The sequence below is a fragment of the Mirounga angustirostris genome, unplaced genomic scaffold (assembly GCF_029215605.1).
Source record: "Mirounga angustirostris isolate CCGP_5_RB_7025 unplaced genomic scaffold, mMirAng1.0.hap1 SCAF_16, whole genome shotgun sequence".
Classification (NCBI taxonomy): domain Eukaryota; kingdom Metazoa; phylum Chordata; class Mammalia; order Carnivora; family Phocidae; genus Mirounga; species Mirounga angustirostris.
In genome coordinates this window covers 18,880,460-18,906,184 of record NW_026991724.1, presented here as the reverse complement: position 1 = coordinate 18,906,184, position 25,725 = coordinate 18,880,460, and the positions used below count along the sequence as shown (strand labels likewise).

At 41.2% G+C, this 25,725-nt stretch overlaps 1 protein-coding gene and 1 pseudogene across 8 annotated transcripts in view; one reads left to right on the top strand and one right to left on the bottom strand.

Moving 5' to 3' along the window:
* NAE1 (NEDD8 activating enzyme E1 subunit 1) overlaps positions 1-25,725 on the bottom strand; it is a 49,626-nt gene that overhangs the window by 6,828 nt on the left and 17,073 nt on the right. For 3 of the 8 annotated variants that reach the window (XM_064580923.1, XM_064580925.1, XM_064580926.1), the window contains 14 exons: positions 16,515-16,618; positions 16,366-16,426; positions 14,709-14,739; positions 13,933-14,004; positions 13,522-13,601; positions 12,153-12,262; positions 7,923-8,032; positions 6,577-6,639; positions 6,114-6,177; positions 5,536-5,627; positions 3,424-3,483; positions 3,203-3,336; positions 1,377-1,452; positions 1,032-1,071 (listed from right to left, as the gene is read on the bottom strand). In XM_064580923.1, the coding sequence (XP_064436993.1) occupies positions 1,032-1,071; positions 1,377-1,452; positions 3,203-3,336; positions 3,424-3,483; positions 5,536-5,627; positions 6,114-6,177; positions 6,577-6,639; positions 7,923-8,032; positions 12,153-12,262; positions 13,522-13,601; positions 13,933-13,986 (883 nt within the window). In that variant the 5' untranslated portion in view covers positions 13,987-14,004; positions 14,709-14,739; positions 16,366-16,426; positions 16,515-16,618. The other 5 variants (XM_045890984.3, XM_064580922.1, XM_064580924.1 and 2 more) reach the window with 4 other exon arrangements.
* LOC123855952 (cytochrome c-like) lies at positions 8,193-8,501 on the top strand (annotated as a pseudogene).

The following is a 25,725-nucleotide window of genomic DNA, read 5'->3' as shown; positions in this document are numbered from 1 at the left end:
AAGAACATGGATAAATACATTTTAAAGCTGGGGAACGTACAAAATATAGACTTTTGCAGAAGCTTAAGGCAGTAGCTACAGGGAAAAATTCTCAGACAGCATGTAAAACAAATTTTATTATTCTTAAACTAATTTTTTTTTTTTTTTAGATTTTATTTCTTTATTTGAGACAGAGCACAGAGGGAGAGGGAGAAGCAGACTCCCTCTTAAGTATTTATTCAAGACTTTGAATAAATTAAGCAGGGAGCCCGATGGACACAGGGCCTAATCCCAGGACCCCAGGATCACGACCTGGACCAAAGGCAGATGCTTAACCAACTGAGCCACTGAGACACCCCTCTTAAACTAATTCTTTTTTTTTTAAAGATTTTATTTATTTGACAGAGAGAGACATAGTGAGAGCAGGAACACAAGCAGGGGGAGTGGGAGAGGGAGAAGCAGGCCTCCTGCGGAGCAGGGAGCCCGATATGGGACTCGATCCCAGGACCCTGGGATCATGACCCGAGCCGAAGGCAGATGCTCAACGACTGAGCCACCCAGGCGCCCCCTCTTAAACTAATTCTTAAATACAAGAAAATGCTTTGGGCCTCCTAAGGAGTTATCAAGATCCCAAGAGCCAACCCACTCTGAAACTGGTTGGCAAAATTCTTAATTCCATCAGTCATTTAACACAGATCAAAGTGAGTATTTAAACCAATATTGTCAATGTACATGTGACTCGAGATTTCACATCCAAAGTCTTCACATAAAACTTTCCCAAACTATTTAAAAGTAATAAGCTGAAAATAATTCTGTATTGACAATTTTCAACTGACCTTCATGTCTTTTCAGCACTGCCATAGACAGATAAGCTTTATCACTGACCGTCTTAAAACACCCTCTCCCTTTATTATGAGGGGAAAAAAACACCAACTCTTAGTAATTCTTATCTATACCACTGAGACCATGGAAAATTTTTAATGTTAGCCATTTAAAATTCCTGAAAACATTTCGATCAAGCGAAGTAAAGAAATTAATTCAAGGGGACTTACAGAGTAATTTTAATTCTTTCTCTGAAATGGACTCTGGTGCCTGTAAAGACAGAAATGCAGGTTTTGCTCCAGTATATAAGAGGAGATGAACACAGACTGCAGCACAAAGCCAATCACTGGGAGATGGAGAGGCTTTCCCCAAGCACTGGAAGAGCACTGTAAAAACACCTTGTTTCCTTAGTGAAGGCCTTTCTCATTAGCCAGGTCAGAGATCCCTCTAAAGAAGCCTAGAACCAGGCCACACCCTCTATCTCTAAACCTTTTTGGCCACTGGAGTTATGCAATCAGGCCAAATGGAGCCCTACTGTCCGTGAAAGGCACAGTACGCTCGGCTCAGCAGCTTACCTGGCCGATAGACTGCAACAATTTGGCAACATGATTACCCACAGCAGCAGCATCTTTCTTTGCTTTTTCACGGTAACTGGAAAAGAACAACAAACAGCTGTTTTCAACAATTTTTAAAGTTAGCAAAATTTAAATATCACCATGAAGCAAATTTCTTTCCTTTTCATGAAAAAATACTGGTCTGGTAACATACAAATGTAAAAATGCCATGGAAATGCTAGCAGCAGCAGCTGTTAGTGGCTGGGAATCTCCCCAGTGTTGGTGATGGACTCTTGGAATGTACTAATGCCTGAGCTCCCTCTATAATTAACAGCAATTTAAAAACTACCCTCCTAGAGGGATCCACGATCCATGCTTCTGGGAGGACCTGACTACGTATGTTACTGAAGAACATGATTTATCTCCTGGAAGTTAAATCCAAGGAAAGTCAAATACTTCAAAACTGTCTATCTCCAGGGACGCCTGGGTGGCTCAGTCAGTTAAGCATCGTCTGCCTTCGGCTCAGGTCATGATCCCAGGGTCCTGGGATCAAGCCCCATATCAGGATCCCTGCTCAGTGGGGAGCACACTTCTCCCTCTCCCTCTGCTGCTCCCCCCTTGTGCGCATGCTCTATTTCAAATAAATAAATAAAATCTTTAGAAAGAAAAAAATTCATGTAGAAAAAACAAATTCATGTAAAACCTATAAGGTCTATTTACACTTTCATTCTCTGAAGATGATCAGTGTTAAGCTGACTACCTTGATTGTGAGGTCATACTTCCGTCTATCCTCAGCTGACTTTCCCCAAGTTTTAAATAACTGAACTTTTAGACTAGGACAACAAAGGTGTGTTAGACAGTGGCTGAGGTGAAAAATACAATGTCTAGAGAACAGAGATCTTCTGTGTGACATCATTTGGTCCTTGAGGAACCCAAACCAGTGGCCCTGGATTCATCAGCAACATGCCTAAACTACATAAGGGTAATATCCACTGAGATCCATACTTATGACAGTCTACCTGGGTTCAGGCTAGTGACACTTAAGAGAGCTGGTGTCCATCTACAGTCACAAACTCTTTAAATTATGAAACATTTTGATAAAATATTCATCAAACTAAAGACTTCGAAGTTTTAAGTTATAGATAAAAGTTCCTATAGGGCCATAGTTAAGAGTATAGAGCTGGGGGGCATCTGACTCTTCTTGGTTTCAGCTCAGATCATGATCTCAGGGTCGTGGGATCAAGCCCTGCATTGAGCCCTACCTCAGCCTCTGTGCTCAGCAGGGCATCTGTTTCAGGTTCTCTCTCTTCCTCACCCTCTGCCCCTACCCTTCATGCTCGCTCTCTCTCTCTCTCTCTCTCCCTAAAAAAAAAAAGAGTATAGAGCTGGGTTTCATGGGTTCGAATCCTGACTCTATTTCCCAGCTATCTGACTCTGAATAAATTACCTTTTCTATGTTTCAGTTTCCTCATCTGTAAAACTGGGAAAATAATAGTATCTCTCTCATGGGGTTGTTGTAAATATTAAATTAGTTAATACATAGAGCAGTTCATAGCACAGAGTTAAATGGTCAAATATTAGGTTTTTATCATGAAAGATGAAAGAAAAAATCTGCCCCCTAGTCAGTAGATGGGAACTCTCTGTACTTTCTGCTCAATTTTCCTATAAACCTAAAACTATTCTAAAAATAAGATCTATTTTAAAAAGTCTGCCCGTAAGTTTTTTTAGCTTATTTTTAAAAACTGTAACAGACTTGCATTTGATTTCTGATAGAGTGGTAAAATATGTTCATCTGTACTATAAACAAGTTAATTTACTGGTAACAGAGTTTGAAAACAGTGACTTACACATTTTGCAGCTTTATATATTTGCTTGAATCTGCGATCATATCAGGAATTGTGCCTCGAACAGGTAAATTTCCCTGACCCTCTTTGGCCACAAATTCCTTTAAGGCACGAGCTAAAATCCAAAATGATGGAGTCTAAAAGAGTAAGAAAAAAATTAGTATTAAATGGCATCTGAATTTGACCCAAAGGTTAAGATGGCACTATTTACTTTTGGTTGTTACCTGTTTGGTGATATTTATGCAGTGATCATCATTAAATATATCTTCAATACTGCTTGGGATCTAACAAAGGAACACAAAACATTTACTTATACTAAGAATGTGCCCATCTGTATTTCCACTCTTTCCCCAAACAAATTCTTTTAATTCCTACATTGTAATCAAATACAAACTTCTGATGTGCTTAGACTTTTTTTGTAAAGATTTTATTTATTTGAGAGAAAGAGAGAGAGAGAGTGGGAGCACGTGTGCACACAAGTGATGAGGGGGAAAGAGGGAGAGGGAGAAGCAGACTCCCTGTTGAGCAGGGAGCCCCACTCAGGGCTCAATCGGGGACTCTGGGGTCATGACCTGAGCCGAAGGTAAATGCTTAATTGACTGACCCACCCAGCCGCCACCATGCTTATTAGACTTTCATTGAGAATCAGTACCAGACAGAGATTTGATGAGGAAAGAGAGAATGGAAGGAAGTCCCCTCCTGCCCACTGGTGTCAGCATTAAAGACTGACCAGTTCTCTTCCATCATACATGGATTAAAAAGGGAGCCAAAGTCTTTTGATATAGTTACATCTGAAGATATAACAAAGATTTCAGACATTACTAGCAAGCTAGATTTGTAGTCCATGTGTTTCCAGCTTGTCAAAAATGTGAAACCCTTACACCCTAAATCAGGAACTACTGGAAGAGACAACAACTCTGGCAAAAACTAGATAGTTAAATTAAGTACTTTTAAGGCTGGCAAAAATCATCATACATTAATAACAACTATTGAAATTATAGGCTTTGATTCTACAGCTGTGTGGAAAGAAGAAATTTCTTATTGGTAACTTCCTAACTGGTCTCTCTGTTTCTGCTCCCAGTCCCCTACAGTCTATTCTTCTCACAAGAACCAGAATGATTTTTTAGATATATAAGTAACGTCACTCCACGCCCTGCTCAAAATGCTTGAATGGCCCCCTCCCGATCCTAGAACTCCTCATCCTCATCATGTCCTACCCCTCTGTTCTGTGCAAATTTTGTTCATAGCACCTAGTGCATGTATCTGTCTGCTTGGTTCACCATACAGAACCTAACTATGAGAACCTTGGGTTTTTTTTAATTGGGGTAAATTTTACATTCAGTGAAATGAATCTTAAACGTACAGTTTGATGCATTTTGATTACTCTGCGTGTCCTTTTAACCATCACCTCAATTAAGACAAAGAAAATTATCATCACCCCAGAAAACTGATTGATAAAGCACACACTTTAATTACTCAGCAATATTACCTCATTGTCTCCAAAAAGTTTGTAATGACAGCTTAAGTGCTTTCCTAATGTGAAAGACAGCATTTTTTGCCATTTTAAATTATAAGAAAATTCTTAACTTAAAATACCAGTTGTGTTATTCCAAATTTCCCAAAAACCTCACTGGCGAGACCTTAACAACAAAACAAAGGGCATCTAAACAGAGTTATCCTCCAAATAATGTTTTACAATGTCATTAAGAACGTCTTCCATTATATCCAAACAACTACTGTCAAAAGCAGACGCAGGGTAAGATTTAACTTTCAGGCAACACTATTTTGGGCCAGCAAAATATCACCTTCATTATATATTTCCTACACCCAAACTGTTACTATTCACAAATCATGTACTTCAAATAATGTATATAAATCACTGTATCACTAGTATATGCTGAAGCACCGATAACCATTTTAACAAGGACAATACAGTCTTATTAAAACAAGATTCAATCCATATTATAGATATTAATTTCTAACAACTTTACAATTTAGGAAATATTAACTTAAATCTAAAATAAGGGCACCTGGTGGCTCAGTCAATTAAGCCCCTGACTTGTGATTTCAGCTTAGGTCATGATCTCAGGGTGGTGGGATGGAGCCCAGCATCTGGCTCTGCACTCAGCTGGGAGTCTGCTTGGGATTCTCTCCCTCTCCCTCTGCCCCCACCAAATCATGCACACATGCACACATGTTCTCTCGCTTACTCTTTCTCTAAAATAAATAAATAAATGGTTTTTTAAAAAAAAAGAAAAATATAAAATCAACTATTTCAGATGAGGACTTCAGAAAACACCTTTCTTGTATGAATTCCTCAGCAACACTTTTAATACCTGAGTTGTGTTTAGTGCTGTGTTCACATTTTTAATAGCTTCTTCAAAATTCTCTTCATCTTCCGGAGCCCCGTTTTCATTCTTTAGAATTCCTAGTAAAATAGAAATTGGTTAGCAAAAAATAGCCCTTTTCTTCTCACCCCTTTGCTCTCCCTAACATTATGGAAATAACCTCATCAGATCTTAAAAGGGAGGACTGGATACTGAAACTTAAGAAGAAAGAGGCTTATCATTAGTCATTTTTTTATTAATATTAGCAGCTAACCTTTGTTAAGCTTTTACTTTGTATCAGACACTACTAAGTGTACTTCACATTTTACTGTATGAATGAATCCTCACAACAACCCACGAGGTAGTTATCAGCAGCACCCAGTTCCTCATTCACAGATGAGGAAACTATCAGTAGTTATTTAAAAAACTATATGATGAGTGGCTCCTAAACCTCCCCTGAGAAAAAATAAAATACAAGCTCATGATGGCACTGTCTGACAAAGCCACTGACAGAAATCCAACAAACAGCTTCAAGCAATTTGCTTTTCAAACTTTATACAACATTCAATTGTATCCCATCATATTACCTTGTCTAATCAAATCTCTGAAGTCTTCTTTTTCTTTATACGTTTTAGGTATTCGTCCATTTGTCTAAATTGGTTAGAAATTTTTAAATTCTAGTTATAAAAAATCAAAACATGGAAACTGAGAGTCCCAAGTTTCCCCCATTCTCACATCCACATGAGATTTCATCAGCAAATACCTCAGTGAAATCAGAGACTGACTTGAAAGAAAACAAAAACTGTGAGCCATTTCTCTACATTCATTCCCCACTGCCAGTTTCAGAATGACATTTACTGATATTTCATTTTGTTAATAAAAATATCAGTATCAAAAGAGGTACTGCCAGATTTAAACAGAAAAGCACCCACCTCCTCTATAACCATATAAAGAAAAGAATTAATCTCCCACTTTCCTCCACTGAAATCCTTTATAATAAATTGAAAATACAGTCATATATGAAATTTGTGTTTTTAAAAAAGGACGTACTTCACTATACCACTGTGCTAAATATTTAGCTACGATCACAATCCATGGAGTATGGCTATGGTCCTAAAAACGAAAGAAAAACCAAAGAAAATGTCAGTATTAGTTAACATTAATTAGTTTACATTTAGTTTTTATCACATCATCTCATTTTCAACAAATCCAACAGTAATTATGATCATCTCCCACTATATGTAGTATAGTGAATGGAGGAAAATGAACTGCATTAATGAAAATGGCTTTACAGGGGCGCCTGGGTGGCTCAGTTGGTTGAGCGATTGCCTTCAGCTCAGGTCATGATCCTGGAGTCCTGGGATCAAGTCCCACATCGGGTTCCCTGCTCGGCAGGGGGTCTGCTTCTCCCTCTGACCCTCTTCCCTCTCATGCTCTCTGTCTCTCATTCTCTCTCAAATAAATAAATAAAATCTTTAAAAAAAAAAAATGGCTTTACAAACTTTTTTTAGAAGCAATATCCAATTTAGTCCTAATATGGCAGGTTTGTACTAAGACTGTCCCCATTTTACCGTCAATAAAAGAGTCTCAGAGATTGCCACCTGAAGAGAAAGCTCAAATCTCTTGATTTCAGATACCAATCCTAGACTGAGAAAACTCTGTTTTCTGGTCAAATACCTGCATTTTAATTAATACATGGGTAGGAAAAAAACCACATACTCCCTAAGTTACATAGTCTATTATAAATATCATTATTTCTATAATGAAATATGGAGTTGCTTTGGTAACTCTTCAAACACTAAAAATAACTTTCAAGAGGAATTAATTTCAACAAACACCCACCCCAAATTCACACTATTTTAAAAAGTACATCTAATTGTTTACAAAAGGGTTATGAAGAAGGCTGCTGGGATGTTATTACCCAATTTCTTTTTTTTTTTTTTTTAAAGATTTTATTTATTTATTTGACAGAGAGAGGCAGTGAGAGAGGGAACACAAGCAGGGGGAGTGGGAGAGGGAGAAGCAGGCTTCCGGCGGAGCAGGGAGCCCGATGCGGGGCTCGATCCCAGGACCCTGAGATCATGACCTGAGCCGAAGGCAGACGCTTAACGACTGAGCCACCCAGGCGCCCCTATTACCCAATTTCTTGACGTGGGTGTTGATCACACAGATATGTTCAGTTAATGAACTGCTCTTCAAAAAAAAAAGCTTTTCAAATTTTGGTGGAAAACAAATTTATTTCAAACAAATTAAGTACAATGTTGTTACTATGTAATCTGGATGACAAGAATATGGATGTTTATAATATTTTCTCACTATGGTGTAATTCAAAAACCTTAAGTTAAAAAAAAATCTTTTAATCCATCTGTAAATGGAAGGTCATACATACTACCAACCTTTTTTTCCATATGATCCAAATCATAAGACTGAAAATGTTCTCTCAGTTCAGGAAATGGCTTATCCAGTCGTAGATCCTCTAATGCATTATCTGGATGAGATTCTATTACTGTGAAACAAATAATCCCAAAACATAGACTTCTTTAGCGATACTTCTGGAATACACTACATTATAGGGACTTAAGAAATCTATAATTTCTGAGAGAGTGGGACATCCGGCTTGCAAGCAGGCAGATTCGTTTTGCATGTGATAAAAGAGCGACTTAAAAATGGGTGATGTTGAGAAAGGGCAAGAAGATTTTTGTTCAGAAGTGTGCCCAGTGCCATACCGTGGAAAAGGGAGGCAAGCACAAGATTGGCCCAAATCTTCATGGTTTATTTGGTCGAAAGACATGTCAGTCCCCTGGATTTTCTTACACGGATAACAACAAGAACAAAGACATCGCCTGGGGAGAGGAGACATTGATGGAGTATTTGGAGAATCCCAAGAAGTACATCCATGAACAAAAATGATCTTCACTGGCATTAAGACAGGAGAAAGAGCAGACTTGACAGCTTATCTCAAAAAGGGCTACTAAGGAGTAATAGTTGGCCACTGCCTTATTACAAAACAAAAATGTCTCATGACTTTTTCTTATGTGTACCATATTTAAATTGATCTCATACACGAGAATTCGGATCATGAATGGCTGATAGAATATTTCTTTTGGACAGTCCCGATTTAAATAAGATGGGCTCGTGGTTAAATGAATAGGATCAGCTTTTTGAACTTTGATAGTAATTCTGGTTCAGCAAGTGCTGTCACTGTTTTCCCCTTCCAGAGATTCAATTACAATTGATTAGTAATGGTCAGCTTTTCACAGAGATGGTAAATGCCATCTCTAAACTTATAGAATATTAGTTTTATATTTAGACTGATATAACTGGTTATATTAATACATATGTAAATACTGAGGAAATCCCTTCACTGTCTCAGAACAGCAAGACTCAGCTGTGTTCCAAGTTGTGTTTGTTAGCCTGTTAAAGGCAAGGGCTGAAGATAAGCTGGCAGTGTCCACTTTATCTTTTTGGTCTTAACTATGCCAATGCGGTTAAAATTCCCTGCATCTAAAATGTTGCCTTTTGCTTAATGAAAGGCATTTTAGTGTGGTTTATGTACAATATTAAATAAAGAATACTTAACACTTCTCACATTTTATAGATGATCTGTAAGGTCACATGCTTTTAAAATTCTGTGTGACAAGATATAGCAGCAGATTTGGCTTGTGGATTCTTCACTAAGTCAGACTAAGTTATAATTCAGGATTGTCTTCTAAACAGCTATTCAAAGACACAACTGTGAATTACCATATATGTATGATTGGTAATGGTGCTTTTGCCAACTCGTTAGAAGGGTGAAAAATGAAAAGATATATCATCAGCACAAGTCTGTAAATTATGTGATAAGGCTTAAGATAATTAAAAACAAAATCACAGATCATGAAAAAAAGAAATCTATACTTTCTAAATGGGCATAGGACCTACAGGTTTTTTTTCTGTTTCTTTTTTTTTTTCTCCCAAGGAACTGATTTTATTTAAATTTTTTTTTAATTTTTTTTTTTTAAGATTTTATTTATTTATTTGAGAGAGAGAATGAGATAGAGAGAGAGCGTGGGGGGGGAGGGTCAGAAGGAGAAGCAGACTCCCTGCTGAGCAGGGAGCCCGATGCAGGACTCGATCCTGGGACTCCAGGATCATGACCTGAGCCGAAGGCAGTCGCTTAACCAACTGAGCCACCCAGGCGCCCCTGATTTTATTTTTTAATTTTTTAAAGTAAGCTCCACGCCCTATGTGGGGCTCGAACTCACAACCCCAAGATCAAGAGTCACATGCTCCACCAACTGAGCCCGACAGGCACCCCTTTTCTGTTCATGATTGAGATAAATTTATATACACATATATATTTACATTTTTCTAAATGCACAAATCATAAGTGGACTATAGTTTTAGTAAGAGTAAACTCAAAATTCCTCTAGAGCTGAATTTTCTTGCTATTATAATTTTAAAAGACCAAAACTGATAAAATATGTGTTCAGATAGTACTTAACAATCTACCTTTCCCCTCCTGTGGTCTTCAATAGACATCATCACCATCTACCTAGACCTCTTCCCTAGAAACCTGATGGTTATCCTTTACTTTTTTTTTTTTTTAAGATTTTATTTTTAAGTAATCTCTGCACCCAAAGTGGGACTCGAACTTTCAACTCCAAGATCAAGAGTTGCATGCTCTTCTGACTGAGCCAGCCAGGTGTCCCTATCCTTGATTTCTTTCTTCCTTGGCCCAACATCAGTCATTACACAGCCTAATATCACAGTTCTCCATATGGCGGGAGTACAGGAATGTGTAATTTCGGTGAGTGTTTAGAGCTAGGCCTAGTTCTGTCACTTGCTAGCTGTGTGACTTTAGGCAAATAACTTAATCTCTGTGCCTCAGCATCCTCATCTGCAAAAAGCAGATATAACAGTATCTACCTTATAAGGATTTTGGAAAGATTACATGAAATAATCCACATTACAGCAGGCACACAGCCAGCAACGTTAATTATTATTTACCCCTTTATTATTATTATTTATTATTATTATTTACCCCCTCTTCCCTATCCTTGTAATATCTGCCTTAGGTCAGGGGCTCGGTCTCTGTCTCTCTCACCTAGTTACGCCACTGGAAATTTCCTAACAGCAACCCCTGCCTCCAATCTTTGCTCCTTCAAACCCATTCATTCTCCACCCCACTTCAGGGTATACATTTGAAATAAAATTTTCTCCCTGTCACTCTCCCACTTACAACTCTTAAAGGGCCTACTACCACCTGCCGAGAGCTGATGCCCAGAAGCCACCCCCTAACTGCCCAGGCAGATACTACTCCCCCGTGATACTACCAACACCAATGGCTATCACTACGCCAGCAGAGTTCCCTGGCTCAGAGCCATGCAGGAATACTGAATGAAAACTGGATGATGATTTAAGCTTAAAAATTTCTAAGTAGGGGCACGCCTGGTGGCACAGCCAGTTCAGCGTCCGACACTTGGCTCTGGCTCAGGTCATGATCTCGGGGTCATGAGACTGAGCCTCACGTGCGGCTCCCACTCAGTGTGGAGTCTACTTGAGATTCTCTCTTTCCCTCTGCCCCTCCTGCACGTGCTCACTCTCTCTCTCTCAAATACATAAATAAAATCTTTTTTTTTTTAATTTGTAAGTAAAGGTCTAATATCATCCTTGAGCTAATGCAAGCTTACCTATATATGACTTCAGTCTCCTATAACACTGTTTCCTTGGAGCAGTAGTTAGGTAAATGCCTTGCTTATTGTGTAGAACTGTACCTGAACTGGGGGAGCCTAATGCCTCTATGAGAATGGAATGAAAGATTGGTAGAGAAAAGCTGGTACGACGTCCATGTGTCACTGTGACCCACATACCGTGGCTCTCACCTGTAGCAGCCCTACACGCCCTATGTGGGTTGAGAGGCAAAAAAAGCTAGGGACTTGTTTTGCTCCTGGGCCTCCTAATAAGATGAAGAAGCTGTACTTGTTGTATCTCCTGCTTTGTACCCTTCTATAACACTAAGTAAAGGAAATATTAAAGACTATTGATTCTGATTGCCACTCTGAACCTGTAACCAGAGTTGTGCTGTTAAAATTTACTTTGTAATTTATTTATTTATTTATTTATTTAAAGATTTTATTTATTTATTTGACAGAGAGAGACACAGCATGAGAGGGAATACAAGTAGGGGGAGTGGGAGAGGGAGAAGCAGGCTTCTCTCCGAGCAGGGAGCCCAATGTGGGGCTCGATCCCAGGACCTGGAATCATGACCTGAGCCGAAGGCAGACCCTTAACGATTGAGCCACCCAGGCGCCCCTAAAATTTACTTTGTAATTTAATACTGACTTTCTATGGGGCACCTGGATGGCTCAGTCGGCTAAGTGTCTGCCTTCGGCTCAGGTCATGATCCCACGGTCCTGGGATCGAGCCCTGCATCAGGATTCCTGTCAGTGGAGAACCTGCTTCTCCCTCTCCCTCTGTTGCTCCCCCCTGCTTGTGCTCTCTCTCTGTCTGTCTCTGGAATAAATAAATTAAAAAATAAATAAATAAATAAAAATAAAAAACAAAATTGATTTTCTAAATTGTCAGGTTTCTAAAAGTGTAGCTAAAGCAACCAATGGCAAGCCCCATAGGTGCAACAGACTTACCTGGATGTTCTTTTATAATGATCCTCATATAACCAACTAGTCCATATGTCCTACAGATCAAAAGAGGTATTTGTGAATTCCAAAGGACATCCGCTAAACGTAGTAATGTACTGTAAAGGAAAGCACAATAAATAAGAACATAAGCAAATGGATATAGGCCAAACATGAAAACACTCTAAAATAAAGCAACTTTCTTACTAAGTAATAAATGCAAAGATATATCTATTATATTTACACAAGCAGATCATGGATACACTGAAAAGCAATTCCACAAGACTGCAGCCTCACAGAAAGTGTATCTCTTGGACTAGAGGAACATGAAAGCCTCCTCTTTTGTATTAGGGAGAATGTTATTGAAAGACACTTCTACTTCTTACACGTTTCCATAATGATAAAGAAAATATCTATAAAACCCTTATCTACACCCCCAAGCACACTCTATAATTCTAACTAGGTTTTTTTTTTCACTAAAAAATAACCGATGTTTAATTTAACTGCTCTAAATATAGTAGGAAAAGTTTCACATCTCAGTATTTTTCTCTTCCCCATCTTTTTGATGTTGGAGACTTATAAGCACTTCCATTAAAGGTTTCTGTGGAGTTTAAGAACTTTAAGAACTACAGGGGTGCTGGGTAGCTCAGTCAATTAAGCATCCGACTCTTGATTTCGGCTCAGATCATGATCTCAGGGTCGTGAGACAGAGACCCACACCAGGCTCCGTGCTCAGCGGGGAGTCTTCTTGAGATTCTCTCTCCCTCTCCCTCTTGCCCCCCCTCACCTGCTCTCTCTCTCTCAAATAAATAAGTCTTTAAAAAAAAAAAAAAAAAAAAGAGGGGCACCCGTATGGCTCAGTCAGTTAAGCAGCAGCCTTCAGCTCAGGCCACCATCTTGGGGTCCTGGGATTGAGCCCTGCATGAGGCTCCCTGCTCAGCAGCGAGTCTGCTTCTCCCTCTGCCCCTCCCCCCGACTCTAAACTCTCTGTCTCGGTCTCTTTCTCTCTCTCAAATAAATAAATAAAATCCTTAGGGGTGTCTGGGTGGCTCAATCGTTAAGCGTCTGCCTTTGGCTCAGGTCATGATCCCAGGGTCCTGGGATCGAGCCCCGCATCGGGCTCCCTGCTTGGAGGGAAGCCTGCTTCTTCCTCTCCCACTCCCCCTGCTTATGTTCCTGCTCTCGCTCTCTCTCTGTCAAATAAATAAATAAACTCTTTAAAAAAAATTTAAATAAAATAAAATCTTTAAAATAAATATATTAATTTAAAAATTTTTTTAAATAAAGAATTTTAAGAACTATAGTCTTTGCAGAGAAAACAAAACTATGCAAATCTAATAAGAGACTAAAATAAAAATGAATTAACATAAAAATTTACCTTTCAGGAAGCTGAGTTGCAACCACAATGGTAAACCTACAGAAAAACGAAGGATCATTGTCTAGAAGGTTTTCTGGACTCTAAATAGGACACAGGAAAAAAATTAAACAATTTTATAATCATGTTAAACATGGCAGAAACAGTTAAGCTATTTTAGAACAAATGAGGCAACATGTTAGACTCCAGTGTTAAAGTAATTCAACTCTTAAATATACAAAGATTCAAAATTCTAAATGCTAGGGCACCTGGCTGGCTCAGTCAGTATAACAGGTGACTCTTGATCTCGGGGTCACCAGTTCGAGCCCCATGCTGGGCGTAGAGATTACTAAAATAAACTCAAAATTCCAAACTCTTAGGGCTCTGAATTATTAAAAAATTACATTTCCACATATATATATATACCATATATACCTCTTCCACAAAACTCCCGGAGACATCGTTATTTAATTCTTGTAAGAATTCCATGGCAGCCTGAGCTCGGTTCTTTAAAAAAAAAGAGCATTTGACTTGAATTAGAAAAAATTTGGTTAAAATATAACCACTCAATTTACAGATCAAGCAAACATATTATAAAACTTCCCAAATTTCATGCATAGCTATGACAATTCTGCTTTTCATAGTATTTAAGCTGAGGTTCAATCACAATATTTCTTTAAATACTACTTAAAGACTATATTATTTGTACCCAACTTTTCTGAGCAGGCAAATGACCAGAAAACCTTGGGTAGCAGGCAGAGATATTCTGGACCAAGTTTAGACTCACTCTAACCTCCCACATTTATAATCCTGTATGAGAGGTCAAAGAAACAGTCATTTCCATTCAGAACACTGTATTAAGTTGACTATTATGGCTTTGTAAGAATTTTAATACGGAACATACAAAAATAAAAGATAGGCTGGCTAACTCTTAAAAATCTTGTTAACCAGAATATTCCATCCTCCTTATGTTAATCTCAAGGTTTAGCTTTAATACAGGATACAGCATAAAAACATAGACAGTACGTTTAAGTTCTTAAACCACCAAGCATATAAAGATTTGCGAGATTTAAAAAAAATAAAGCTAATTTAACTTTTTTCTCAGAGAAATAAAAGCTCTTTGAACGTCAAAGCTTTCCAAGCAATCAAAATACAGTGGCATCATTAGATGCTCAAACACAGCTATATTCTATAATAAACCGATGGTTTACCTTGCCGATGCTGCTTCTTTGAAGGAAAAAACTAGAACAGAATTAAAAAAAAAAATTAAGGGCTTCTTTGACTATAAAGGGAAGGTTATTTGTAACACCAGGTATATTTCATTCATAGTATAAATACTAACTATATTTTAATAATAGATTATTAAATTTATTTAATAACAGCGTTCCTGGAGGAAGATAACAGGATGAAATTTGTAATCAAAGACCAGGCTAATAAATCAATGTTCCCAAAGTGTGTACCACAGAACACAAATTTCATAAGATGCTCTGAGAGAATAAAAGTTCCCTGGCTTGGGCGCCTGGGTGGCTCAGTTGGTTAAGCGACTGCCTTTGGCTCAGGTCATGATCCTGGAGTCCTGGGCTCGAGTCCCACATCAGGCTCCCTGCTCAGCAGGGAGTCTGCTTCTCCCTCTGACCCTCCTCCCTCTCATGCTCTCTGTCTCTCATTCTCTCTCTTGCAAATAAATAAAATCTTAAAAAAAAATTTAAAAATAAATAAATAAATAAAAGTTCCCTGGCTTTACAAAGTTTGGGAAACACCATATGTTATATTTCCCTCTTGGAAATTCATAATAAATATATCACATGATATTAAGAAGGTCTTATCTTAGAGAAATGTTTAACTTCATTTGGCCCATTTCCAAACTCATTTGACCATGGAATCCATTTGCCCATTTAGCAGCTATTAACATTCCGTAGAGCCAGTGTTCCACAGACCACACTTGAGAAGTGCTATATTGAACTGCTTGCTTTTGCAGGTTAACTAAAACAGACTTATTCAGGTTTCCTCCCACATACCCTTGTCATGTCTCAAGGCCCAGATTTGAGGCTGGGCACCATTTTGTAGCATAAAATCAGTGGCTCCATAATCAAAAGAAACCTTATTCTTATCACACACTGCTCTACCAACCAAGTAAGCAAAGATAATAGGACTTTTTCTTTATAGATAGATACCAATAGAAGGGTGCTGTTGTAGATACACTACCACCCAAAGAAAAGATATCAAAGCTCAATATGAACTAAATTCTGACTTTTCTTGAATGTACTCACTGTTGTCATATACTAACAAATACAATGAGAGATTCCAGCCTCCAAGTCTGGAGAAGAACTTGAAATCCAAATCTGGCAATGCTTTGGAAAACTATATTATGATAATCTTTAAAAAATAATATACAGGCCATCTTTAAAACAGCATTTTTATAGAGACAGTGGAGTATACAGAGAGATATACCTGGACTAAGCTCAGAAGAAACACAAATAAAAGGTAATTTTTATTATTCTTGTAATCCAAAAATACAATTTTTTTTTCAAAAATACAATTATTTTAAATTATGTACTAACCCCTAGGGATCAATGCAAGGACTTAGGAATTGTCTAGATTTCACAAATCAAGGAATAAGGACTACTCCTTTGCACTAATAGCAACAATGAAGACAGTAATGATGGGTACCTTTTATTAATGGTCTATCTGCTGGACACGTATAATGACTTACTTCATCCTCACCATAATCCTAAACACAGGGATTATTTCCACCTGAGAGTCAAGTCACCTTGGCTGAGGAGGTGGAGCTGGGATTTAGGCCTTACTCTCCTGTGACAGTGCACTGCTTTCCCTAATATGCATGTGTTTGAAAAGAATAGAACATACTTATTTCCAGCATCCTCTCCGCTGACCTGATTTCCATCGATAATTGTAAATGAACCAATACCTGGAAGACAAAACAGAGTCAGTCAAGGACACATAATTTCTAGTTCAAAACTGTATGGAGTAAATTTACTACCACAAAACTACCTTACCTGGTAGTACCAAGTTTTTAAGAATTTCGGTTCCTGTGGCTGTTGCATTTATTAGGCAAACATGAGCAGATTCTAAAGCCTCTTGCCCATGATCACCCCACAACCTACAAAACAAGACACAAATTCAACACTTCTAAAACTTCCACACAAATCCAACTTTCTTATTTGGATGGTGATCTTTGATCTTCAAAGTGTTCTTGCACAGAATGGCTGATGTGATAACCACAGTAAACACGTGAGACAGGAAGAGCATCAGGTGTTACGGGGACTATAGCTGAGTAACCTAAGATTCAGACAGGCTGATGCTTTGCATGATTAGAAGGGGGTCAAATCTGTACTAAAAACTTGGGTCTTCCAGCTCCTTGTCCATTACTCTTTTCAAGCCAGATAACTTATAGAACAGATATATTAGATATATTCATTAACATTAAAGAACTGCCTTAGACTTAAAACCCATTTGATCCTCTATTTCATTTCTCCTTAAATTACACAGAGCCAGTATATTTAAGATCTTGACATAGAATTTATCACTGTGACATCTCCAAGAGTGATAAAAGCTTTACCAAGAAAACTGAATTACTGTCATATGGAAAGCCTCATGTTGACTTCTATAGGAGTGCTTTAAAATATAAAACCCAATGCTCATTTTAATAGCATGATTAATAAATGCATACATTATCAAACACAAAGATATAATAAGGATCAGAAATATACGTTATAACCTGATTCACACTGGCATATCATTAACAGGGCAAGGTGCATGATCACACATGCATCATGGCATCTGGCCCAGTCTGGTTACCTTCACCCAGAAAGCCTTTTATCCTTCCTTGTCAGTATGGGAAGTATGAAAATCATTAGAAAAATGCCACAGTCTGGAGGACTGACAGGCTTTAATGTGCTTTCCCGGTCACCTGATCAAAAACAGATGCCCTGTTATTGCGTAGCCAGTATGTCCTCCAGAGCATATCACAACTGTAACTATTTCATTTGGTTTTTTATTTGAGGAACATCCATCTCTCCATTCCACTCTAAACTCCATGAGGGCCCAGATAACTCCCTATGTGCACCCCTGGAGCCGCAAATGCCTGGCACGCTGCCTTGCCCAGAGGAAGTGATCACTGAACAGCTGTCAAATGAATGGAGGAATAGCCTAGAAGAACCAGACAGACGGGAAACATCTGTTTTTTTTTTTTTTTTTTGAAAGTAGGGCACACACAAGACAAGATAGATTTGGTTGATGGATGCTTGGGTACTCAGATAGTGAGCCTAAGAGAATACTGGTGCATTTCTAGGTAAGGCATTTCAAGAAAGAGGCCAGACAAGAAATCAATCCTCTTTGCTCCCATGCTGGCCTAACTATGGAGAGCACGGCCTGGTTGACTCCTGCCCGGCTGTACAACTTTGCTTCTAGCAGCCTCCCTCTGACATTCCAAAACCGATAACCAATTCTCACTATGCAAAGTAAAATTTGGTCCTTAACTGGATGGGACTCAGCAAAAATTCTCAAATTCAAAAATTTCAATAACCTAAAATATCTTCTCAGCTCTTTCTTGTATGGTTATATCTGAATTCAAAACACAAGCAATGCTAAGAATTTACAAAAGAACACAAGTTGGTTACAAGGGCTCTGTCACTTTGCTTCCTTTCCCAGAAGCTTGGGAGCAGAGTGATGTGACTGAGAACAAGCTCTGAAAAAGCCAGAAGGGCCTATGTTTACATCCTGGCTCAAATACATGGGAGACTCTGGACAAGTTATCTAAGTTTCTCCAAGACTCCATTTCCCCATCTATAAAGCCAAGAGAATGTCAGCCTTCAATGCTGCTCTCAGAATTAAGTGCCTGAAGCCCCTAATACAGAACTAAGCTGTAGGTGCATATGGGAGTTCCAGGGGACATATAGGGACATACTGTAACTTCTCCCGGCTTGGGGGGGGGGGGGGGCGGTTTCCAGAAAGGATGAGGGCCAAGCATTTGTGTTACTTCCACTGCCTTAACACATAGACGATGCTTAATAAATAAGGAATGGGGTGTGTAAGGAGAAAAGGCAAGATAGAGGAATTAGCCAAGGACCTGCCTAATGGCTTAGACCTGCAGTGTCCACTAAGGTAGCCATTAACCACATTTGGCTACTGAACACTAAAAATGAGGCTAGCTGGTCGGAACTGGGATGTGCCTACAAGTGTAAAATGCCAGATTTCGAAGACGGCATGAAAAAAGAGGTAAAAAAAAAAAAATCCCTAATAAATGTTTATATTGATTAAGTGTTAAAATGGTAATATTTTGGATATATTGGGTTAAAGAAACTGTATAAAAATTAATTTCACCTGTTTCTTTTTAATGTGGCTACTAAAAATGTAATTACATATGCGGCTCACACAGGACAGGCATTATATTCCTCCTGGACAGCGCTGGCTCAGGACAATCCCTAACACTCGGCGCTGCTCGGGGCGGCCGGGATGGGGTACACGCGATCCCCCAATTCTGCTAAATGAGGAGTAAGCGCCCAGCGGGGCGGGGCCGGCTGCCGCCCTGGTGACCCGCCCGACACTGGGGCGGCGAACCTCGAACTGCACACCGCGTGGCGGGCGGGCGGGCGCACCCCTCGGAGAAGGAGAGTTCCGACCCTCAAGGGTCACCCCGGGGCCCCAGGCCGGGGAGCCCCGGGAACCGGCTCCCCAAGCCCAAGACTGCCCGGCCCGGCCCAGCCGGAGGCCTGGAAGAGGCCCGACCGCGCCGCCCGCTCGCTTAGGCCCGGCCGGGACGCAAAGGAGCCCGCCGGCCGGCCCGCCCAACTCGGTGAGCCCTGGCTCACCTCAGCTGCCGGTCGTACTTCTGCTCCTTGAGCAGCTTCCCCGGTTGCGCCATGGCCGCACCCGCCGCGCGAACAGCCGAGCCCCGGCAGAGCACCACCACCACCTCCACCAGCACGCAGGCGCACTGAGCGCCCCTTCGCCGCCTCTGCCGCCCGCGCGCCGCCCGCAGGGGGCGCCACCACCTCACTGCGCACGCGTCGCCAGTCCGCCTGGGAGTACGCGACCACAGCCCCTAGCCGGAACCCGGACAGAGGCGGGTCTTTACCCTGTACTGCTTCCCTGCTAGTCCGCCAGTCTGTGTCTTGGTACGTGCGGTAATCGTGGGGCACTCGGGCCCTGGAATCCGGCAGATTTGGTTTTTAACCACTTACTATTTATGATATCTGCTCTTTACCTCTCAAATCCTCTGTTTGTTCATCTGTGCAGTGGGGATAAATGGGTCTCCAGCACCGGCTCCTATTAGCCTTAAATGAGATCTTGAATACACACAGAGCCAGACTCACAAAAAATCCTGTGTGGATAATAACTTTCATTATTATGGTCATTACTGTTCACTTATTTCTTCCATCCTCTCATGCAACAAGCCCACGCGAGGTCCTGTTTCAAACCACAAAGTTAGCTGCTCCCAGCTGCAGATAAAAAGACAAATATGTCCGCGGCCCTGTTCTTGAGAAGTTCACAGTCTCCAGAGGGGAGAGGGACAGTAAGTAAGGACAATGTGGCCCTCCTATTAATAGAGGGAACCTGGGGTCCCGAAAGGTGCACAAAAGAACTCTACCCACTCCCCTTCTTCCCTCTCCAGGAATGTTTCACATCGTGTGGGCAAGGAAGCATGTTTTTTTTTTTTTTTTTTTGCAGAGAAAGTATGGTCTTTTATTTTTTTTATTTTTATTTTTTATTGTTATGTTAATCACCATACATTACATCATTAGTTTTTGATGGAAGCATGTTTTAAGCAGAGGGAACAGCAGGTGTCATTCCTGGGAGGCAGAGAAGGCATGTTAGGATGGAGGGTCTAAAGGAAGTTTGGTGTGGTGGGGAGTTAGGTGAAGGGTAGGACATGGTCAAGCTAGGTTGTGAGGCCCTTGAATATAAAAGCAAGAAGGAATGTAAAGCCCTCTACTTTCTGAAAAGAGCCACTTTTCTTTTTTTTTCTTTTTTTTAAGATTTTATTTATTTATTTGACAGAGAAAGACACAGTGAGAGAGGGAACACAAACGGGGAGTGGGAGAGGGAGAAGCAGACTCCCTGCCGAGCAGGGAGCCCGATGCGGGACTCGATCCCGGGACTCCAGGATCATGACCTGAGCCGAAGGCAGTCGCTCAACCAACTGAGCCACCCAGGCGCCAAAAGAGCCACTTTTCAAGAAGAGGATGGCTGCCCTGTGGGGATGGGTGCCAAGGAAGAGTTACCCCAAGAGAAAGGGGGAGAGGAAACTAGAAGCCAGAAGAGCAGCAGGGAGGGAGATGAAGATTCTTTCCCTTCTATCTCCCAGAGCCTACAGGCACCTTCAGGTTAATAATTGCCTGAAATAAGATGAAAATGAGCACAGACCCCTGCCTCTAACACACCCTGGGATCGGATGGAGGAGAGACAGTTTGATGGTAATGATGCAGTGGGATGATGGATGCAATTCCCCTGGATGCTGTCCCCAGGATCAGGGTGGGGCACACCCTCTTATGACTTCCCTGGTCCCTACCCAGCACCCATAGAATACAACTGATGGGAAACAAAGGCATGAGGCTTTCCCAGCACGTCGTGTGCTTATGCTGTCACATTTCCTTCTCCAGTTGGACAGGTGAAATATAAGGGATAATAAAATACACCCAAGGAATGTGGGAAGGTCAAAAGACAACAGGTAAGAGTTCACTGCTTAGCTTCTGATGCTCTTCATGGACTGCATGAAAGGAAACATCCCCAAATTTGGTGGGGGAAGTCATAATGCCTATGAAGAAATGTATGAATTTGACAAAGGTTTGTGTTGGGAGTGTCTGTAAAAAGATACGGCACAGTATTAGATTCCTAGAACTGCTGTAACAAAGTACCACAAACTGGGTGGCTTAAAACTATAGATACGTAGGGGCACCTGGCTGGCTCAGTCGGTAGAGCATGTGACTCTTGATCTTGCGGTTGTGAGTTCGAGCCCCACATTGGGTGTAGAGATTATTTAAAAATAAAATCTGTAAAAAAAAAAAGATTCTTACATTAAAAAAAAAACCCTACAGAAATGTATTGTCTCACAGTAAAACTTCAAGTCTGAAATCAAAGTGTGGGCATTATGTTTGTTCCCTCTGCAGCCTGAAGGGAAGAATCCTTCTTGGCCTTTCTAGCTTCTGGTGGTTGGCTGGCAATGCTCGGCTTACAGCTGCAACACTTCAATCTCCGCTTCCATGGTCACATGGTACCCTCCTCTCATGTCTCCGTCTGGATCTCTCCTCATAAAGACACCAGTCACATTGGATCAGGGCTCACCCTAAGGACCTCATCCTAACTTGATCTCATCTGCAAAAACCCTATTTCTAAATACTGTCACATTCACAGTACTAGAGGTTAGGACTCAGCAACTTTGGGAGGAGGGGAGGACCCAATTCAACCCGTAATAGCATGTAAAGGTGCCTGTGCTGGATCTGTGGAGGTTGATCAGACCCAAACCTTGCCACCTGAGAACTGAGGGCCCACTGATGACCTATTCCTATTGTGGAGGTCAGAGAATAAAACTAGGAATCAAACTGGGAAACCATGGCCTCATTCAGTGAAGCCATTGGTTTTCAAAGGGCGGTCCTGGACCAGCATCATCATCATCACCTTGGAACTTGTTAGAAATGCAAATTCTGAGGCCCCATCCCAGACGGGCTGAATCAGAAGCTCTGGGGGTGAGGCCCAGGGAATCGTTTTAACAAGCCCTCCAGGTGATTCTGATGCACACTCAAGTTTAATAACCACTGACCCCAGGGGTCCTGGCTCAGTCAGTTAAGCATCTGCCTTGGGCTCAGGTCATGATCCCAGGGTCCTGGGATTGAGCCCCACATCGGGGCTCTCAGCAGAGAGCCTGCTTCTCCCTCTCCCTCTGCTGTTCCTCCTGCTTGTGCGTTTTCTGTCAAATTTAAAAAAAAAAAATCTAAAAACAAAAAAAACACTGACCTAGACCAACCCCCCACTGAACAAGACAAGTGGGAAAACTGAGCCCTATAACCACAGTATTACCCCCACTTACTGAGCACTTACCATCTTCCAGGCAGGCCCTTGCCATGCATCACCTCATTTTGTGCTCACCCAATGCAACAGATACTGTTGCTCACCCCATTTCATAGACAAGAGAGCAGAGGCTTGGAGAGCCTTACATTAAAAGTGAGTACAATTCCAAAGCCTCAAAGCTATTACAAGATGGTACGAGGATTAGAAACAAACACCCCAACAGATCTGGCCAGACCCCAGCTCAGATCTATTATTTTACCCATCCTGGTTGGTCTTGGCTGGGGGAGACTGGATCCTTGGGCTCCCAGGCAGTTTGGGGCTAGCTCTGCCCTTGAAGAGCTTACAATATGTGGGAAACCAGCCAGAAAGAATGAGTCACACCCCAGGACACCCTCCCTGGCCTCCACCACTATCTCTCCCTTCCTGTCCTTGCCTATCTTAGCCCTTTTCATCCTGGTGCTCTTTGGCCAATTTCTTGTCTTTCTCACTTACCCCTCCCCTGAGGCAGGTGTGGCTCTATAATGTTCACAGTGGTATCACCCATGCCTGGCCCAGAATGTGGCATTAGTAAGTCTTCAATAAATGCATATTGAACAAAAGAATAAATTTTGAAAACTACTTCCACCATACTTTCTCATTTTCAAATGCCTTACTGGCAATACATATATCATTGGATTTGGTAATTCCACATTTAGTAATTTGTCCCAAGGAAATTATCAGACACACATGCACAGATGTATAAATAAGAATGTTCGCTGTAGTGCTATTTACCATAGTGAAAACTGTAAATAATCTATATATTAGAGCATTGTGCAGTTATTGAGTGCGAAGTTCTCCAAGGCTGATGGTGCAGAGAAATGCTTACCATAGGGCATTAGGTGAAAAAGCTGGTCACAAAGCTATACATATGATTCTGATTGTTTTTTCAGCACTACTAATACATATCTAAAAAGCCTGGTAGATGGTCACTAAAATGTTAACAGTTTTGGTTCTTAGGTAATAATATGTTCAGTGGTTTTAATTTTCTTCTCTGTGTTTTTCTGAATCTTCCAAGTTTTCTACAATGAATAAGGTGTCACTCTTATAATTGCAAAAGGAGCATTTGGGATTCTAAATGTGCCCAACAAGCTAAGGAAAAGGGGAAGGAATAGAGGTTCTAGGGTCTAAGGAGTACATCCTTGACACCAGGAGTCTCACAGATATCATGTTACCTGACCATCCTATTAGCCTCCTAGACTCTCATTCCCATTTTATAGATGAGAAGACAGGTTCAGAGAGGTAAAGTAACTTGCCCCAGGTCCCACAGCCAGGTATGCTGGGAGCCATATCAGGGCTCATTCCATCCCACTGTTTGTACACATATACATACATACATGGAGTGGAAATTTAAAAAAAAAAAAACAAAAAGCTCCAGTTTTGCTTTTAGAGTCTCCAGGCCACAGGGCTTCTGGGCCTGGCCTGTGGGTCCTATGCATAACATACAGTGACAGAGTCATATACAGTACATAGGACTCTACTTGTTGGAACAGCATTGGACATCTGTTGTCTCAACCAATACTCACAGGTTCCCCATGAGCTGGGCGGGGAGGGACAATCTCCTCATTACCTTGTAGAGCAAAGGCATTGTACCTTTGAGAGAGGAAGTGAGATCTGGTCAAGGTCACTTGATGAATGAGATATGGCTGTGTAAGCTGCTTCTGCCCTCCTCCCCCTTCTCCCCCCCCATTTATCATAGCCCTCATACCACCCACCCCCTGCCCATGCTCCTCCTCCCTTATAAACAACAGTGAAATCCAGGAGCCACTAATGCCAGTGAGACCAAAGAGTAAATTTCTGGGCAGTGAAATCAATTCATTTTTAAAGACAGCACATAATTGAGACAGGAGGCACCTGAATGGGGGTATTGTCTTTCCCAAGTTGACCGGAATGGACTGCTGGGGTAACGGGGGCTTCACCTGAAATGGGCAGAAACGGGCAGAGTGCATCGGCTCCTCTCACCTGCCTGAGTGCCCAGCACTCCAGAACCCGGAGAAAATTGCTGGGTACAGGAAGGAAAGAATTAGATCAACTTGTATGTGGTTGTTAAAGAGGTAATAGTTTCTTCCAGAAGGTACAAAGGAGTAAGCCTTAGTGTCCCTCCCCCCCCCCATTCTGCACCTTCCCCACCCTTCCTGTCTCCCAGTCTCCTTCTGGGAGGCAAACACTCTCCCAAGCCTCTCTTAAGTCCTTCCAGAGAAAGTCTTGCATATATGCAAATGACAATCAAATTTAAAATCCACTTCCTCCCCCTCTCCGTGCTTTTAGACATGTTGAATAAGGGACTCAGCAGCACTGGATTTTTGTCTTTGCTCTGTTACTTGCTATTTTCCCTAACAACTTCTCTAAGCTTTACTTTCCTCATTTGTAAAAAGGGGCAAAAATCCACCTAGGGTTGGTGTGCAGATGAAATTGGATGCAAAACTATATGAATAATTCTAACTTTTTAATTAAATGCTCTAAATAAATATGGAATAGGCCTGGGTCACTCTGAAGAGGTGACTCAATGAAGTAGCTACACTTGGACCCCTCCCCAGAGCTGAGAGTGTTACAACTCCCCCAGGAGAAGTGTGGCTGCTTCCTCTGGGACTGAGCAAGCTTTTGTCTTCTTGGTCTGAGGATGACAGTTCTGGCTTAGACCTGGGGCCCTGACAACGTTGCATTCTCTGTCACACGCTGATTTTGGAGGCCCCATCCCCTGAATCTCTATCATGAGTCTCCTGCTGCCGCCTGACAGTCGTATTTCTAGTAAGGGTGGCTTCCAGCTCCTGGGTCAGAGAAAGGCATCTAGGCAGGGCTGGGAAGTCATTGACTGACCTTGACCCAGCCAACCAGTTGTTGATTAATCTCCACAACTCTAACTTGCGGAACTGAGGTTCAGGGCCTAGAAGAGGGAAACTGAGATAACCACAGAGATGTAGGGGAGTCAGGCAGACAAATGGCTGATTCCTTCACAAGGTCAGCCAAGAGCAGGGCCTGAAATAGTCTCCTCTGGTCAAGGTCAAATGGCCCTTCACCTCCTGTTGGGTACAGGTCCCTGGCTGGGATCATTTGTCGGTCCTTCCATCCACCCATCTATTTGTCTTCCCAAAACTGCCTGCTGAGGCCTAGTCAGAGACAAGGCCTATCCTTGGCACAAGGCCACATCCTAAGATGAATCAGATT